Genomic DNA, 16,793 nt, shown 5'->3' with positions numbered 1-16,793 from the left:
TTAAGTGCTCACAATAATACAGTGGCCCTGAAAAGTTTCATAAATATGTGAAAATGAATACGTTAAAGTTGGTATTGTAGCTAGGAATAAATAAACACATGGAAAATACATTAGATAGAAATAAAAAAATAGAGTATTGTTGGGAGGAGGAGAAGTTTGTCTATAAATGTGTTTTTATGAGAATAAAAATGATAATTTAAAAGTCAATGTGGAAAAGAAAAGAAATGAAAAGTTAACTTTCCTAGGATATTTTTGCAAAACATGACAAGAATTGTCTTTTTTTTATAGTTACTCATATTTTAATTCTTCTCTGAAAGGTCTTAATTACAGAGCACGGTGACCTTGGTAATAGCAGATTTTTAGATCCAAGACACAAAATTTCCTTTAAGTTTGATCATTTACGGAAAGAAGCGAGTGACCCCCAGCCAGAAGATGTGGACGGAGGCTTGAAGTCTTGGAGAGAATCCTGTGACAGTGCTTTAAGAGCCTATGTGAAAGAGCATTATTCCAACGGCTTCTCTACTGTTAAGTATCTACCTGGTCCTCCCCGGCTTTGGGGACTCATTTTTCTTACATTTATCTTATCCTTCTGAAGCTTTGGCCACCAGACATCACTTCTTTTCTTGTGGTAATGGTCACTTCCCTAAATCATTTCTAAAGGAATATAAGTTTATGAAAAGTTCTTTTAAAAAGATTTCCTTTTATTATTTCTAATTATATATGTAAATGAGGGTAGAGGTTGTATGTGAGTACAAGTGCCCTTGGAAGCCAGAGGTATTTTTTTAAATTATTTATTTATTATATATACAGTGTTCTGTCTGCATGTATGCCTGCAGGCCAGAAGAGGGCACCAGATCTCATTACAGGTGGTGGTGAGCCACCATGTGGTTGCTGGGAATTGAACTCAGGACTTCCGGAAGAGCAGTCAGTGTTCTTAACTGCTGAGCCATCTCTCCAGCCCAAGCCTGAAGCATTTGACCCCCTGTAGTTACAAGTGTTTGTGAGCCACCTGATATGGATACTGGAGACTGAACCTGGGTCCTCTACTGAAGTAGTACATGCTCTCATGAACCATTTCTCCAGCTGTAGAAAAAAAATTTTAAAAACCTCAGTACACAATAATATAAAATATCTGCATATTATAGTTGGTTGCATTTCTATTCACATCCCTATCACTTCCACTCTAAGAGTTGATATTTCTAAATGCTAGTTAAAACTCTCATCTGGGTTTCCCAATCTGCTGATGGCACCACATTGGTCCACATCATTGAGATGTAGAAATACTTCTTTTTCCCTTTGCCCTTTGATTACAACATACAGCTAGACTTCTGTTTTAGTTAGGATTAGCACTGCTATGATGAAACACAATGACTAAAAGCAAGTTTAGTAGGGAAGGCTTTGTTTGGTTTATCCTTCCGCATCATAGTCTGTCATTGGAGGAAGTCAAGGCAGGAACTCTGCAGGGCAAGAACCTGGAGGAAGGAGCTGATACAAAGGCCATGGAGGGGCGCTGCTTACTTGCTTGTTCCCATGACTTGCTCAGCCGGCTTTCTTGTAGAAATCAGAACCACCCGCTCAGGGATGGCAACACCCACAATGGGTAGGGCCCTCTTCCATCAATCACTAATTAAGAAAATGCCCTAAAGCCTGCCTACAGCCCAATCTTATGGAGACTTTTTTTTTTTCCAGATTTTTCGAGACAGGGTTTCTCCGTAGCTTTTGGTTCCTGTCCTGGAACTAGCTCTTGCAGACCAGGCTGACCTCGAACTCACAGAGATCCGCCTGCCTCTGCCCCCCGAGTGCTGGGATTAAAGGCGTGCGCCACCACCGCCTGGCTGGAGACATTTTCTTTATTGGAGTTCTATCCTCACAGATGACTTCAGCTTGTGTCAAGTTGACATAAAACTAGCCGGCACAACTTCTGACTGTATCATTGCATTTGCATTCTGTGTAATACCCTTTCTTTCCCTTCTCATCCACAGTGTCCTAGATTATTTATTGCCTAGGTTAATTTGTGGCTTCCTAACTGACCTTAAGCTTTTTATCTTCTGCACCAGTATTGATATTTCTCCCAAAATAATGATTCTGGTCTTGTTTTGTTGTCTCTTGTTTGTAGAATACAGTGTAAACTTTTTACCTTCTATTTAATCTCCCTTTTTCTGTTTTCTTCTCCCGCTAGTACATCTCACACAGCTCTGCTAACCTGCAGGACCGGTTGCCAGTTTGCATGTTCTTGGTTTCCTGACTGAACTGTTGACTTGTCTTTAGCCTTGTTCTCTGCCTGTCAGAAATGCACATATTTTGTGAGGCCCAGCCTAAATGGTATCTTACAGAGTGATAAGTCAGAAGCAGTAGCCTCCTAGGATTTACTGTGTTCATATCCCAGGAAGGCCTGTGTTATAAGCATGTTCTCACTCTGCTCCCTTCAAAGATTTCAGTTTAGCATTCTGCTTTTGTACAGTTTATTATAGAGTGAATATGTTTTTCATTTTTAACTTTTTTTCCCCCACCAATAGGTTTATGCTAAAACTATAGATGGGCAACAGACCATTATTGCATGTATTGAAAGCCACCAGTTTCAGCCCAAAAACTTCTGGTAAGAAATAGATGTTCTGTTCTTTTTGTATATAATTTATATTGGAAAAAAAATAGTGACTGAGGTTTTATTTTCAAACTATCTTGGGATAGATTATTTGATTTAGAGTCTTTATTTCTCCATCTTTAAAATTAAGGATTTAATCCTTCCATTTCTAAGACTGTTTTTCTCGTGTGTGTGTGTGTGTGTGTGTGTGTGTGTGTGTGTTGTTTTAGTTTTATTTACTTTTTTTTTTTTTTTCAAGACAGGGTTTCTCTTTGTAACAAACAGTCCTGGCTTCATTTCTAAGACTTTTATAATTGTTTCTTTTTGAAAAATGCTGTTTGCTAGCTGGGTGGTATTGACGCATACCTTTAATCCCAGCACTTGGGAGGCAGAGGCAGGCAGATCACTATGAGTTTGAGGTCACCCTGATCTACAAGAGCTAGTTCCAGGACAGGCACCAGAGTTCCAGAGAAACCCTGTCTTGAAAAAACAAAAAACAAAACAAAACAAAAAAAAACAAAAGAAAAATACTGTTTATTATACTGAGTGAGAATATGTAATTCAAGTGGCTACAGGCTTTAGAACAGCTGGTTCAGGAGCAGCTAAATGCTGGGCATATTAAAGAATCTACTAGCCCTTGTAATTCTTCTATTTTTGTTATTAAAAAGAAATCTGGAAAATGGAGAATGCTGACAGACCTAAGAGCCATAAATAAAGTATTTCAGCCTGCAGGCTCTCTACAGCCTGGAATACCTTTGCCTTCTCAGTTATCTAAAGAATGGGCTATTATAGTTATTGACTTAAAAGACAATTTCTTCACTATACCTTTATTGTTGCTGTTTTATTTATTTGTTTATTTATTTATTTATTTATTTATTGGTTTTTCGAGACAGGGTTTCTCTGTGGTTTTGGAGCCTGTCCTAGAACTAGCTCTTGTAGACCAGGCTGGTCTCGAACTCACAGAGATCCGCCTGCCTCTGCCTCCCGAGTGCTGGGATTAAAGGCATGCGCCACCACCGCCTGACTTCACTATACCTTTATAAGAAAATGATAGGGAAAAATTTGCCTTCACAGTGCCTACTTAGAATAATTCTCAGCCAGTCAAGAGATATTCCTCCCACAGGGAATGTTAAATGTTGGGTGCCTGATAATATGAGTGCTATTGCAAGAGTTACAAATTGCCTTTATTATGGAGATACAAAGGAAATGGGATTCAAAGGAAAACCACAAACACACAGAACACTGGACCAGCTCCTGTGTGTTGCCGCTCTCCCCAGGGAAATATAAACAACAACATAAACTTGCTTCTGCTTTGACCTCCCAAGAAAGCAAGCACATTTCTTTACCCTGCGTATCAGTCCACACATAGCACCATGCCCTAAGGGCCAGTACCCCAAACGCTATTAGCTGAATTAATTCCCACAGCAAGTATGTAATTCACAAAGTATGCAGTTGAAAGTGTTCGGTTTTCCTTGAGTTGGGGTTGTCCATACCCGGGGCTGATTGTACAACTTAGTGCACCTGAAGCAGGCTCTCCTGACTTGAGAAGACCCTTCTATGATCAGAACAGGTGTTTCTGCCTCTGTTGACAATATTGAGTCTGTCACATTGAAAATAGCTCCACCACACAAACTTCTGTGTCAGAGCACCTCTTTCTTGTGCCTGCTGCTAATCCTGCAGCATCATGTGTATGCTGTGTTTTATAGGAATGGTCGTTGGAGGTCAGAGTGGAAGTTCACCATCACACCACCTACAGCCCAGGTGGTTGGAGTGCTCAAGATTCAGGTAAGAGGGCAATGTATGTATAGATGATGGTTAAAATAAAGGTGTCATTTGCTCTTCATTCTGGTATTAGAAATAAAGACTAATAGAGCACTTCCATACGATGAGCAAGGCCCTGGGTTTGATTCCAGTACCACAAGGAGGGGAGAGAGCGCTAAAGTATATATTGATGTGAAAAAGAGGCCAGTAGCAGGGAATGGAAGTAGGAGCCTCCTTCCCGGGAGCTACTTGAGAAGAGAGCTCTTCTGGGTTGACAGAGGAGGACTGTATAGCACATACTGCTGGGTTACTGTTTTCCTTCACGGACAACAAGGTCTTTTAGGAATAATCAAACAGTAGTTTTTGGAATGAATAAAGTAAGTGAGTATTAAGACGTTAGGAGGGAACTGGGTACCGGGCATGGTGGCACACACCTTTAATCAGGGGTTTGGGTGGGTGGTGGTGCTCAGTGAGTTCCAGACCAGCCTGGTCTACATAGTGAGTTCTAGGACATCCAGCCAGGGCTATGTAGAGAGACTACCTTTTTTTTTTTTTTTTTTGGTTTTTCGAGACAGAGTTTCTCTGTGGTTTTGGAGCCTGTCCTGGAACTAGCTCTTGTAGACCAGGCTGGTCTCGAACTCACAGAGATCCGCCTGCCTCTGCCTGGGATTAAAGGCGTGCGCCACCACTGCCCGGCCTTTTTTTTTTTTTTAATTAAGAAGATTTTTAGGCCTGCAGGCATACATGCAGGCAGAACACTGTATACATAATAAATAAATCTTCAAAAAAAAAAAAAGAGTTTTGGGGCTGGAGAGATGGCTCAGAGGTTAAGAGCATTGTCTGCTCTTCCAAAGGTCCTGAGTTCAATTCCCAGCAACCACATGGTGGCTCACAACCATCTGTAATGGGGTCTGGTGCCCTCTTCTGGCCTGCAGGCATACACACAGACAGAATATTGTATACATAATAAATAAATAAATATTTAAAAAAAAAAAGAGTTTTGGGGCTGGAGTGATGGCTCGGTGGTTAAGAGCACTGACTGCTCTTCCAGAGGACCCAGGTTCAATTCCCAGCACCCACATGGCAGCTCACAACTGTTTGAAAATCCAGTTGCAGGGGATCTGACACCTTCACACCAATGCATATAAAATAAAGTTAAATAATTAAAAAAAAAGTTTTATTATTGAACTTTTATTTTTTGACACAAAAAGTAGATTGTTTTGTTTTGTTTTGTTTTGTTTGAGACAGGGTTTCTCTGTGTGTGGCCCTGGCTGTCCTGGAACTTGTTCTGTAGTCCAGGCTGACCTTGAACTTACAGAGAACAGAAAAGGTTTTGATTAAATTTAAACTAAAGCAGAGAGGTTCTAGAGAACATCCTGATCCTGTCATCTCCTGGAGTATCAGTAGTCAAGTGGAGCAGATTTTTAATGCTGATGTCAGGACAGAGGAAGCTGGATGGTTGCTATTTGTGTGGGTTATCCTGGTATCTTTGAAGAGATGTGACACTCTAATTCAGGTTGTTTATTTTCAGTCCTGCTAACTGAGGTCAGACTAAATAAGTCTGATAAATTATACTATCAGTATCTAACCATACCTATATTGGTGTTGCCTTTAATAAAAAAAACTAGCAAGAGTTACATTTTCAAAGTATGATTTAAACAAAAGCATGCCTGCGGGAGAGGTACATAGTCTACTGGTAGAGGGCTAACCTAACATGGACTAGCCAAGGATCTGTCCCCAGCACCAAAAAAAGGAGCATGTAAAGCCTACTACATACATGCAGTTGCTGACGACATTCATCTTTACTACATGTATGTTATTATCTACATTTTTACTTTTCTGACCTCAGGAACATACTCCAGCTCAAACAGACAGGATAGAAATGCTGAGTCTTTTCTCTGAGAATAACCTTCAGTGAACTCTATGAGCTGATAGATAAATATGGTAATCTGTACCCTACAATAGAATAATACTGGGCATGTTCTGGCAGCAGAGATTGGTGCCCACAGCTGCAGCCGGCCCAGCAGTATCCTTGCAAAACTTCCTCTAGTTTCACTAGTTTCTTGCTAGTGCTTCCTAAGAGATTACCTCACAAATATGCTAGCTACTTCCCCTCACATCTTTTTCCTGGGGCCTTCTTCATGGAGAGCCCAACTAAAAATAACAAAGCTATCTTTCTGGTTTTGACAATCAAATCCACAATGTGGCCTAATACTTCAGACTTTTTATAACTATCTTTAACCAGGCAAATTGCTATATATTTATGTAAATATATTTCTTTTTCAGACAGAAATAGTAATTTGTGGTCTGTCTTTTCCAGTGCAAACCTATAGTTAGAACATGCACAGAGTGACGATTCCTGACAAAATTTTATATAAAGGTCTAACACCTCTTTGTTTATGCTTATGTTTTTGTTTGCTGTCTTTTTGAGACAGGGTTACTTGTAGCACCCGGGCTGGCCTTGAACTTGCTCTTTTTTGGTTTTTCGAGACAGGGTTTCTCTGTGGTTTTGGAGCCTGTCCTGGAACTAGCTCTTGTAGACCAGGCTGGTCTCAAACTCACAGAGATCCGCCTGCCTCTGCCTCCCAAGTGCTGGGATTAAAGGCGTGCGCCACCACCGAACTTGCTCTTTTATAGCTTAAGATAACTTTGAAGTGATCCTCCTGCCTCATCCTCTTGGGATGTAGGCATTGACCACCAACTAGGATTTATTTGTATGCTTGGGATGAAACTCTGGGTGCTAAAAAAGCTCTCTGCCACTAAGCAAAATTTTCAGCACTGAGTTTTGGGATTGTTTTGGTTTTAAGACAGGGTCTCTTGTTTTCTTTCTTTTCTTTTTTTTTTTTTTTTTTTTTTTTTTTTTTTTTTTTTTTTTTTTTTTTTTTGGTTTTTCGAGACAGGGTTTCTCTGTGGTTTTGGAGCCTGTCCTGGAACTAGCTCTTGTAGACCAGGCTGGTCTCGAACTCACAGAGATCCGCCTGCCTCTGCCTCCCAAGTGTCTTGTTTTCTTCTAAGAGCAATTGTGAGCCTTGAATACCTGTCCTCCTGCTTCCACTTCCAAAATGCTGAGAATAACTGGCCTGTGCCACTACATGGCTTGTTTTTCTTTCTAACTTGAGACAGAGTGTCACATATACCCAATCTCCTGCCTTGTCCTCCCAAGTTCTAGGAGCTGGGCCTGCCATTTACTTTCCTCTCAATAGTCAAAATAAGGACTAGCAAGATGGTCCGCAGATAAAGGCATCTGCTCTCCAGTCTGATGGCCTGCATTTACTACCCAGTTCCCAGATGATGGGAACGAGAACTGACTACTGCAAGCTGTCCTTTGACCTCCATACATGAACACATATGCACTCAATAAATGATTTGATTTAAAATAAGGTGAAAGTCATATATGTTGAACATTATTTGGAAAAGTTATCTGGATACTTACCTTTTATATTTTCCATTGTCAAATTTGTTATTCTATAGATAAAAGTGTCATTCTGAGAAGTAATCATTTTTAAAGACTTAAATTAATAGCAGGCACATTGAAGTTTATATAGTCAGTGTGACTTTGTTGTGTTTTAGTTTTGTTTCGTTAGTAACTGAATTGTGGAGATGGTTCGGCTTTAGAGCAAGTAGACTTTAAGTTGAATCTAAAGTCATGTCGTTGGTATAACATGGTATAACATGTTCATAAAATTGGTGTTTTTCAGATTTTCATTTGAGTTTGTAACATTGAAGCTCACTGCCCTTCTTTTCCATTCTTGTTGTTGTTTCTGTTTTTGTTTTTCAAGACAGGGTTTCCCTATGTGTCCCTGGCCATTTTAGAACTTGCTCTGTAGACCAGGCTAGCCATCTCTCCAGCCCCCCATGTTGTAATTCTTAAGAAGCATAACAGATTATCATGGCCCAGACCTATAATTCTACCTATTTAGGAGGCTGAGGTAGGAAGTATAGAGTGAGACTTTGTCAAAAGAAAAAAGAAATTAAAATTTAAAAGAACTGTGACAGAAGTTCAAACTAGTTACATATTCTTTTTTTTTTTTTTTTTTGGTTTTTCGAGACAGGGTTTCTCTGTGGTTTTGGAGCCTGTCCTGGAACTAGCTCTTGTAGACCAGGCTGGTCTCGAACTCACAGAGATCCGCCTGCCTCTGCCTCCCGAGTGCTGGGATTAAAGGCGTGCGCCACCACCGCCCGGCTTACATATTCTTTTTTGTTGTTGTTTTGGGGTAGAATTTCACTCTGTAGCCCATGTTGACCCCGAATTCACTGTCTAGTCCGTCTTGGCAGCAGTCCTTTTGCTTCAGCTCATTCATACACGTTACCACCATACCTGCCTTTTCTACTTTAGCTCTGAAAACATGTCTGACCTTGCATTGTAGGTCTTTGACAGGGTGCTTACTTAACATGTGGGAAGTCCTATGTTTAATCCTTAGGACTAGATAAGAAAAAAACAATTGTTGATCTTCAGCTGCAGGCAGACCAAGGCAGGCAGAAGCAGCAATGATGGGCTTGAAAAGGAAATAAGCAAAGATGCCTTTTTGCTCAAGTGTGTGCAGGAGTAAAGATTCTATTTAGATAGCTGTAACAAAATCCTTCTGATTGGGTAATTTATAAACAGCAAGTTAATAGTTCCCACTTGTATAAGGTGTTTTTCTTTTGACACAGTAAAACACTATGACCATAGGCAGTTTACAGAAGAAAGCCTATGGTCCTGAGGGGGAAGAGTCATAACAGAGAGGCAGAGTAGCAAGTGACATGGCCGCTGGAGCAGGAAGCTTAGAGATCACATTCTCAACCTCAGGCAAAAAGCAAAAGAGCAAACTGAAAGTAGGATGAGACTGAACTCAGAGCCCGCCCACCCCTGATGATGTGTTTTCTATCTAATGCTATTGTTGGATTTGGGGAGGACTCCAGCATTCAGTCCATAGCACTAAGTGAAGAAAAAGACATCTGGACACTTCTCATCACCTCTAATAAGATAAAGTTTGAATTCTTGATTTGGCTCTTAAGGTCTTTGCCCTCTTTACCATTTAGCTTCAACTTGGTAGTTGAGTCTGTTGATACATTTGTTTCACATCTGTTCATATAGTGAGGTCTTTGTCCTTCCCTCAACTAAACCAGTATGCTCCATTCTGATGCTTAGCCCCTTGCTGGGTGACTCCATCTTGTCTACTGAGGGCACCACTCTTATGTTCAAGACCTTCTTCAGTTTTGGGGTTTTGTTTTCCATTTTACAAGTAGGTTCCCTAATCCTGTTCTGCATGGCCAGTTTGTAGTCCTTTTAAGAGAGTTAAATGAATCTTGTAACTTGCCCAAATCTCCGAGCCTTGCAAGTCTTAGATCTACTGGTATGACTTATATTCTTCCCTCTTGAAAACTGATTTTTGATTGTAGCTTATCACTTTACCTTACATATTCAGACTGTGTTGCTGTTTTGTGTTGTGGGGCTAGAGAGCAAATCTGGGAGGCAAACGCTCTACCACTAAGCTACATCTGTAGCTACAAAAATGCTTCCATCATACAACTTTTTACATGTATTTATAGGGAAGGGGTGGGAGATGTGTCATAGTGCATCCAAGGAAGCCAGAGAACAACACGAGGGAGCTGGTTCTCTCCTTCCACCATGTAGTTCCAGGGATTGACCTCAAGTCATCAGGCTTAAAGCAAGAGTTTTTACCCACTGAACCATCTCAATAACCCAACACTTATTTTTGTAATTTTTAAAATATTATTTTTAGGGCCGGGCGGTGGTGGCGCACACCTTTAATCCCAGCACTTGGGAGGCAGAGGCAGGTGGATCTCTGTGAGTTCGAGACCAGCCTGGTCTACAAGAGCTAGTTCCAGGACAGGCTCCAAAACCACAGAGAAACCCTGTCTCGAAAAACCAAAAAAAAATAAAATAAAATATTATTTTTACTTTGTGTGTATGGGTATTTTACCAGCATGTGTGTCTCTGTACCTTGTTGTGTTCCTGGTGTCCAAGGAGGTCAGAAGAGGATATCAGATTGCCTATAAATAAATTTATGAGTGGTTCTGACCTGCCATGTGGATGCTGGGAATGGAACCTGGGTCGTCTACAAGAGCAGCAAATGTTCTTAGCCACTGCACCATCTCCTCAGCTCCTCATTTTTGTGACTTACGAATAAACTTTTGGTTTTCAGTCCTCTCTTTAGCCTTTAAGCTTTTCCTGAACACAGTGTGGTTTACTTGCCAATATTAGTAATTATGCAAAAGGGAAAATATCTCAGTTAGGTACTAGGGTTCATTACGAGTTCTTGATTTTCATGGATAAAATCTGGTGCTCAGTGATTTTCATTTTAATTATTTTGATACTGTTAGAATGGGATCTTGTCACTTGTGGCTCACCACTTATAATCCCAGCACTTGGGAGATGCTGTGTGATTTGTATGATTGCCTCAAATTCCAGACCAGCCGGACTCTGTTTCAAAAGAAATAGAATGTCAGTGTTGCATTTGTATCGTCATGTATAGTCCAGTGCCTATAATGGAGCAAGCATGTTTGTTAAACTTAGAAATCTCTTCAAAATATTTTTGATACTATTTTCATGAATTTTCATACCATTGTGAATTGTCATTGATCATATTATTTATTCGGAGTTGTTAAAAATTGTTCCCTCAGCACTACATACATTTCTGCATGAACTATGCATAACCCTTCTCAAATATTATCTCTCACAGGTTCATTACTATGAAGATGGCAATGTTCAGTTGGTCAGTCATAAAGATGTACAGGATTCAGTCACTGTTTCTGTGAGTATGCAGTCTGGGATATCAACCTTGCTTGTCTTTTTTAGAAAACTGGCTTTGCACCTGACAGACATCTGTGCAGATTTGAACAATTTATGTCAGTGCCTCTTATTACCAGGGATCTTTACTGGTTAAAGTCTTTGACTAAAAACATAGTTGTCATGTTCTCAAACAACCTTTTTGTTTTGGGGGGATGTTTTGTTTGAGACAGGTTCTTGTGTATCCTAGTTTGTCTCTGAACTTGTTTGTAGCCATTGATGACCTTAACTTCTATTTCTCCTGCCTCTACCTCTCTACTGCTGAGTTAACCGCATTTATAGGTGGATCAGAGCAAACTCCAGGACAGGCTCCAAAGCTACAGAGAAACCCTGCCTTGAAAACCCAATAGGTGGATAGGTGTGTGGGTGGGTGGGTGGGTGGATGGATGGATGGATGGATGGATGGATGGATGGATGGATGGATGGATGGATGGATGGAGAGATAAAAAGCTAGTCGGCATGGCAGGGAATACCTGTAATCTTCACACTCAAAGACTGAGGCAGAAAGATTGTTGTTAGTTCAAGACTGGTACAGACTACAACATGAGATATTATCTCTGATAAAATAATGAAAATTCAGTAAAGTTAAAATATTTAATTAAAAATCATCTTGACATAGTTCTTACTTTTTTGGTTTTTCAAGACAGGGTTTTTCAGTGTAACAGCCCTAGCTGCCCTGGAGCTAGCTCTGTAGACCAAGCTGGCCTCAAACTCACAAAGGTCCACCTGCCTCTGCCTCCCAGGTGCTGGGATTAAAGCGTGCGCAACAGCTGTCTGGCATGTTGGCACAGTTCTATAATTTCAGCATTTGGGAAGTAGAAGCAGGAATATCAGAAGTTCAAGGCTAGCCTTGGCAATAGGAGACCTTGTCTCAAAACATTTTAACAGGTCATCCTGAACTATAGAAGAACTTCAAGGTCAGCCTTGGCAACTTAGTGAGGATCTCTCAAAATATAACTCGAGTTCGAGGCTAGCCCAAGATATGTGAGACTGTCCTTGTAACAAAAGAAAAAGGTTTCAAGGCAGAAGCCAGGTATGTTAGCCATATCTGTACCTGTAAGCCCAGCTATTAATAAACCTAAAGCAAGAAGACAGAAAAGTTCAAGGCCAGGCTGGATAGATAGTTCAATGGTTAGGGTCCCTGTAATTCTGGCTCCAAGGGACCCAACACGATTCTGCAGGAACCTGCACTCAGCTATGTATAAGCCTACATACAGATACAGACATCTGTACATAATTAAAAATAAAATAAGTCTTTAGAAAAAAATAAGTTCAAGGCCTGCCTCAGCGTAGAAGTTTGCAATGAGGTCCTGTCTTAAACTTTTTAAAGGACTTTCTGAGAGGAGATGGGGTAGGGAAAGATGACTCTAAAAGAGGATCACAGTTTAGTTCCCAGCATCCATAGTAGTGGTTTGCAGCCACCTGTAACTCCAGCTCCAGAGACCTCTTCATTTGGCCTCTGAGAGCAAATATGCACACACGCATATACACATAAATAAAAAAATAAATCTGGAAAGGGGGCTGAGAAGCTGAGTGTGGTGGTGTATACCTGTAGTACTAGTTAGTACTTGAAAGACGAAGGCAAGAGAATTGGACATTAAAGTTATCCTCGGCCACACAGCAAGTCAGTGCCTGTTGCAATACAAAAGACCTTATGTCAAAAAAAGAAAACATCCCGGGTTGTGGTGGTACACACGTTTAATCCCAGCACCCAGGAGGCAGAGGCAAGAGGATCTCTATGAGTTGGTGGCTAGCGTGATCTACAGAGTGAGTTCCAGGACAGCCAGGCCAGTCAAGGCTATACAGTGAAACCCTGTCTCGGGGAGGGGTGAGACAAAACAGGAAAAGAAGGCTGAGGATACAGCTCAGCAGTAGAGTGTTTGCCTAATATGCATAAGGTTCAGTCTGAAGTACTGCACATGCAAATAATTTCAAGATAGGATGCTATGTTTGGGGATTATTTAATAGTAAAATGGAGAGAACATTGATTCTTATGGCAAAGTCCTAGATTTAGTCATGTCCTTTTTTCTATTATTGATACAGTAATTTCTTTGAGGGTGGTGTGCCATGCCATTTATACAGAGGTCAGCCTTTGGAAGTCAGAGTTTTTCTACCACTGTGAAGGTTCTAGTTGTTGAACTCGGGTTGTCAGACTTGAGGGCAAGCATCTTTTCCTGCTGAGCCACCAAACCCTAGGTCCTTTCATTATTATTCATAAGCTGTCTAATTTTGGTCAGGTCACTTAAGGTTCTGTTTTGTCATCTGCCAAATGAACATGCTGATAATAGCATATCCACTTCACAGTGTTGTCTTAGGATTAAGAAGAGAGAATGTGCACAAGCTAGGATCATTGTACAAGTGTCAGTTCATGGGGTGGGCTTTTCTGTGTCTTTTTATCGCTTACCCATTTTTAGAAAATATTATTCCCCTCTTTTATTTCATTAGAATGAAGTCCAAACTGCCAAGGAGTTTATTAAAATCATAGAGAGTGCAGAAAATGAGTATCAGGTAAGAAGATTTGGAAGTGATTTTTTTCTGTGATTTTGTTCAATCCTTTGTATCCTTTAACGTAAGAACATGCACTGTTGGGCACTGCTACGTGTGAGACTACAGACCCTGCAGTTTGTCATTCTGCTTACAATTAGGAGACTGCAGCCATGTACCAGGACTACAGATGAGTTTGATTTGCTTTTAAGATTGAAGTGGAAATCCCAGTACTTGGGAGGCAGAGGCAGGCGGATCTCTGTGAGTTCGAGACCAGCCTGGTCTACAAGAGCTAGTTCCAGGATAGGCTCCAAAACCACAGAGAAACCCTGTCTCGAAAAACCAAAAAATAAAAAATAAAAAGATTGAAGTGGAGCTCAGCATACATGTTTTCCTGTGTCCTTTCTAGCATGCCCTTTGTCTGATTACCTTCCTGTTTACAAACAACTCATCATCAATTATCTATTGCAGACAGCAATTAGTGAAAACTATCAGACAATGTCAGACACCACGTTCAAGGCCTTGCGCCGGCAGCTTCCAGTTACCCGCACCAAAATCGACTGGAACAAGATACTCAGTTACAAGATTGGCAAAGAAATGCAAAATGCTTAAAGGCCAACTGTAGGAGTCTCCAGTACAAAGAAAGAAAAGGATTCAACATGGTGTGGTTATATGATCAATAAGTGATTTATAAACAAACAAGAGTGATATTTTGCTAGTTAACAAAGTTAACAGATCTTCTAGCCTCATGGAATACTGTTGAGCCTACAGCACTGTCTTGATTCTTTTGTGTGTGTGTGTGTTCTCTGCCTTGTAATTTTCTGTTATCACTATATCTACTTGTAAATCTTTTTTTTTTTAATTCTGCTACATTTAATGTCAAAGAGATCTATCCTGAAGTCATTTTACTGTTTAGAAAATTTCCCAGCCATGACGTCCTGTTGCTGGTTTTTACAGAGTATTTGGTCAGTACTTTTTACCCCATGCTTTAAAGCAATTCCAGTGCTTCGGTGGCTTTTACTGATCCACCAGTTGCTAAAGAGGCTATGTTATGAACTGTAACTAAGTGGACGACACACTCCTCTGTCTGACTGCTTTGATTGTTTATAGCATCTCACAATTATAGTTTTCATACATTTGGATTGGGGCTTTTTGGATCCATGTTGGGAGGCAAAGGAAGTTTCTTGAATATTCCATGGCAGCAGCTTCTCTGGGAACTTATTTTTAAATCCAAAGACTTGAACCACATCCCCTGCACATGAACGTTAATTTTCATTCTCTCGTCTCCTCCCATATACTCCCATTGTAGCCATAGATGTCTGCGGGAAGTGCAGCTTAGAGAATGCATTGGCGAAAACCAGGATTGTCAGTCAATCACATGGGCCTATTTTCTTTAATGGAAAGAAATGCCTGATCACCTGGAATGATGGAATGACAGGATCAAACAACCTGGTGATCCTTTGCTATTCTATTAGGGACCAACCTCCAACTGAAGCCCCACCCCTTCCCACACACAATAGTCTGAACATTGTTTAGGCCCTAGTCCTGGGCTTGTCTCTCAGTGAGTAGAACTTATGTCTATTACATATCCTTCCTTTCTAGGCCTCAGCCCTATGTTTGTCAGTCACTAAAACTCATTCTTATTGTAAAGACACAGGTGCTTTACTATTTGGCAAGGGAATTTTGATGTAGCAAGCCCTGAAGCATTGTTTTGAGAATTGTCATGTGGAGACTTTTTTTCCAAAGTTCTACTATGTTTAAATGTGTGAAAAAATTAAAACACAGGATCAGATTGTAGAAGTCTTGATTCTGTCTGACCAAGTCTGGCTGCACCAAGTTTTCATTCTGTCTCTCCTCGGTCCACTTTCCTGTCAGTGGCAATACCTGCAGGAATGCCTCAACAGATGTCAGCTTTTTTAGACGAGTTTTGCCCATTTGTATTTCTGTTTAATATTCAAGAACTGGTGACATACTGTGGATGTAGTAGAGTATAAAACTTGAAAACCACAGGTGCTGAAGGGATAGTGGGTAGCTGTATTTCAATGTTCTCTGGCAGGCTTGTTCTGTAAGCAGAGGATCAAACGGCTATGTTACCCACAAAGCTGGAATGAACCAAAGTCAAAGTGAACTCCTAGGCAGTGTCTGTCTGCCATCACCTGGATTTCAGAGAATGCTAGTGCTTTCTCCTACTAAACGAGATGTAAAACTCATTCCAAATTACTCTTTCTCCATCATCCTGTAACTGTGATATAGCTATCTTCCCAGGTATGTTGGAGGTATGCATGTGTGATTTCAGAACACACAGGTAATGTGATGTGACCTATGACAACTGGTAATGGTGGACTCATTTACATTGTTTACATTTCTATGACCATGCCTTAGGGGAAGGTCAATTTTTTAAAAAACCAAGTAGTGTCTTCCTACCTGTCTCCAAACACAAGTCAAAACAGAAGGGTGTTTGCTTCAGCTTTGTTTTTTGCTTAGTAATACAGTCAAGCAGGAGTTTGTTTGCGGATGAAAGCTGTGTAAGCATTTTTGTTTATTTCAAATAAAATATATTTGTATTATTTGTCATTGATACTATCCATCCATGCCACACTATCTTCTGTATCAGGTAGTCCAATAGAAATACACCTGTTTTATTCTAAAATTGTGTTTGTCCTTTCTGTCCTATCAAGGCTTTGTTCTCAAAGTAAGATATTCAACTATAATCAATTAATTTGTTGAGAATCTTCAGGGTTTCTTAAATTGTGTCCTATTTCCAACTACTATGGACTCAGTAAATATGCAAAGACTTGTAAAGAGCAGCCTTTTTAGGTGTGAGTAAAGTCTCTGAGACAGGAAGACTGCTGGGAGCTTGAAGCCAGACAGGGCTACACAGTGAGTTTCAGGTCAGTCTAAACGACTGGACAGGGCCATTTCCAAGAAAAAAGGTGGGGGTGGAGCATGGAGGGGTTGCAGAGAGAGGACTCAGCTGTTACAATTCTGACCTCCAGAAGACCCAAGTCCTGTTTCCAGCACTCAACCACTTGTAACACCCTTTTCTGGCTTCTGGGCAATCGCACACATGTGCATATACACAAACATTTTTTTAAAATAGCTCTTAGGGCTGGAGAGATGGCTCAGAGGTTAAGAGAACTGACTGCTGTTCCGGAGGTCCTGAGTTCAATTCCC

At 40.5% G+C, this 16,793-nt stretch overlaps 1 protein-coding gene across 1 annotated transcript in view; it reads left to right on the top strand.

Annotated features, from left to right (window-relative positions):
- Nucleotides 1–16,282, top strand: part of Capza1 (capping actin protein of muscle Z-line subunit alpha 1) — a 42,746-nt gene extending 26,464 nt beyond the window's left edge. Inside the window, exons 5-10 of the mRNA XM_057793215.1 lie at nt 318–524; nt 2,517–2,596; nt 4,288–4,366; nt 11,029–11,100; nt 13,581–13,643; nt 14,091–16,282. Of these exons, the coding sequence (XP_057649198.1) occupies nt 318–524; nt 2,517–2,596; nt 4,288–4,366; nt 11,029–11,100; nt 13,581–13,643; nt 14,091–14,231 (642 nt within the window). The 3' untranslated portion in view covers nt 14,232–16,282. The remainder of the gene's footprint in view (nt 1–317; nt 525–2,516; nt 2,597–4,287; nt 4,367–11,028; nt 11,101–13,580; nt 13,644–14,090) is intronic.
- Nucleotides 16,283–16,793: the final 511 nt, after the last annotated feature.

The sequence above is a fragment of the Chionomys nivalis genome, chromosome 18 (genome assembly GCF_950005125.1).
Source record: "Chionomys nivalis chromosome 18, mChiNiv1.1, whole genome shotgun sequence".
NCBI lineage: Eukaryota > Metazoa > Chordata > Mammalia > Rodentia > Cricetidae > Chionomys > Chionomys nivalis.
The sequence above is the reverse complement of the archived record's forward strand: the minus strand, read 5'-3'. Positions and strand labels throughout refer to the sequence as shown.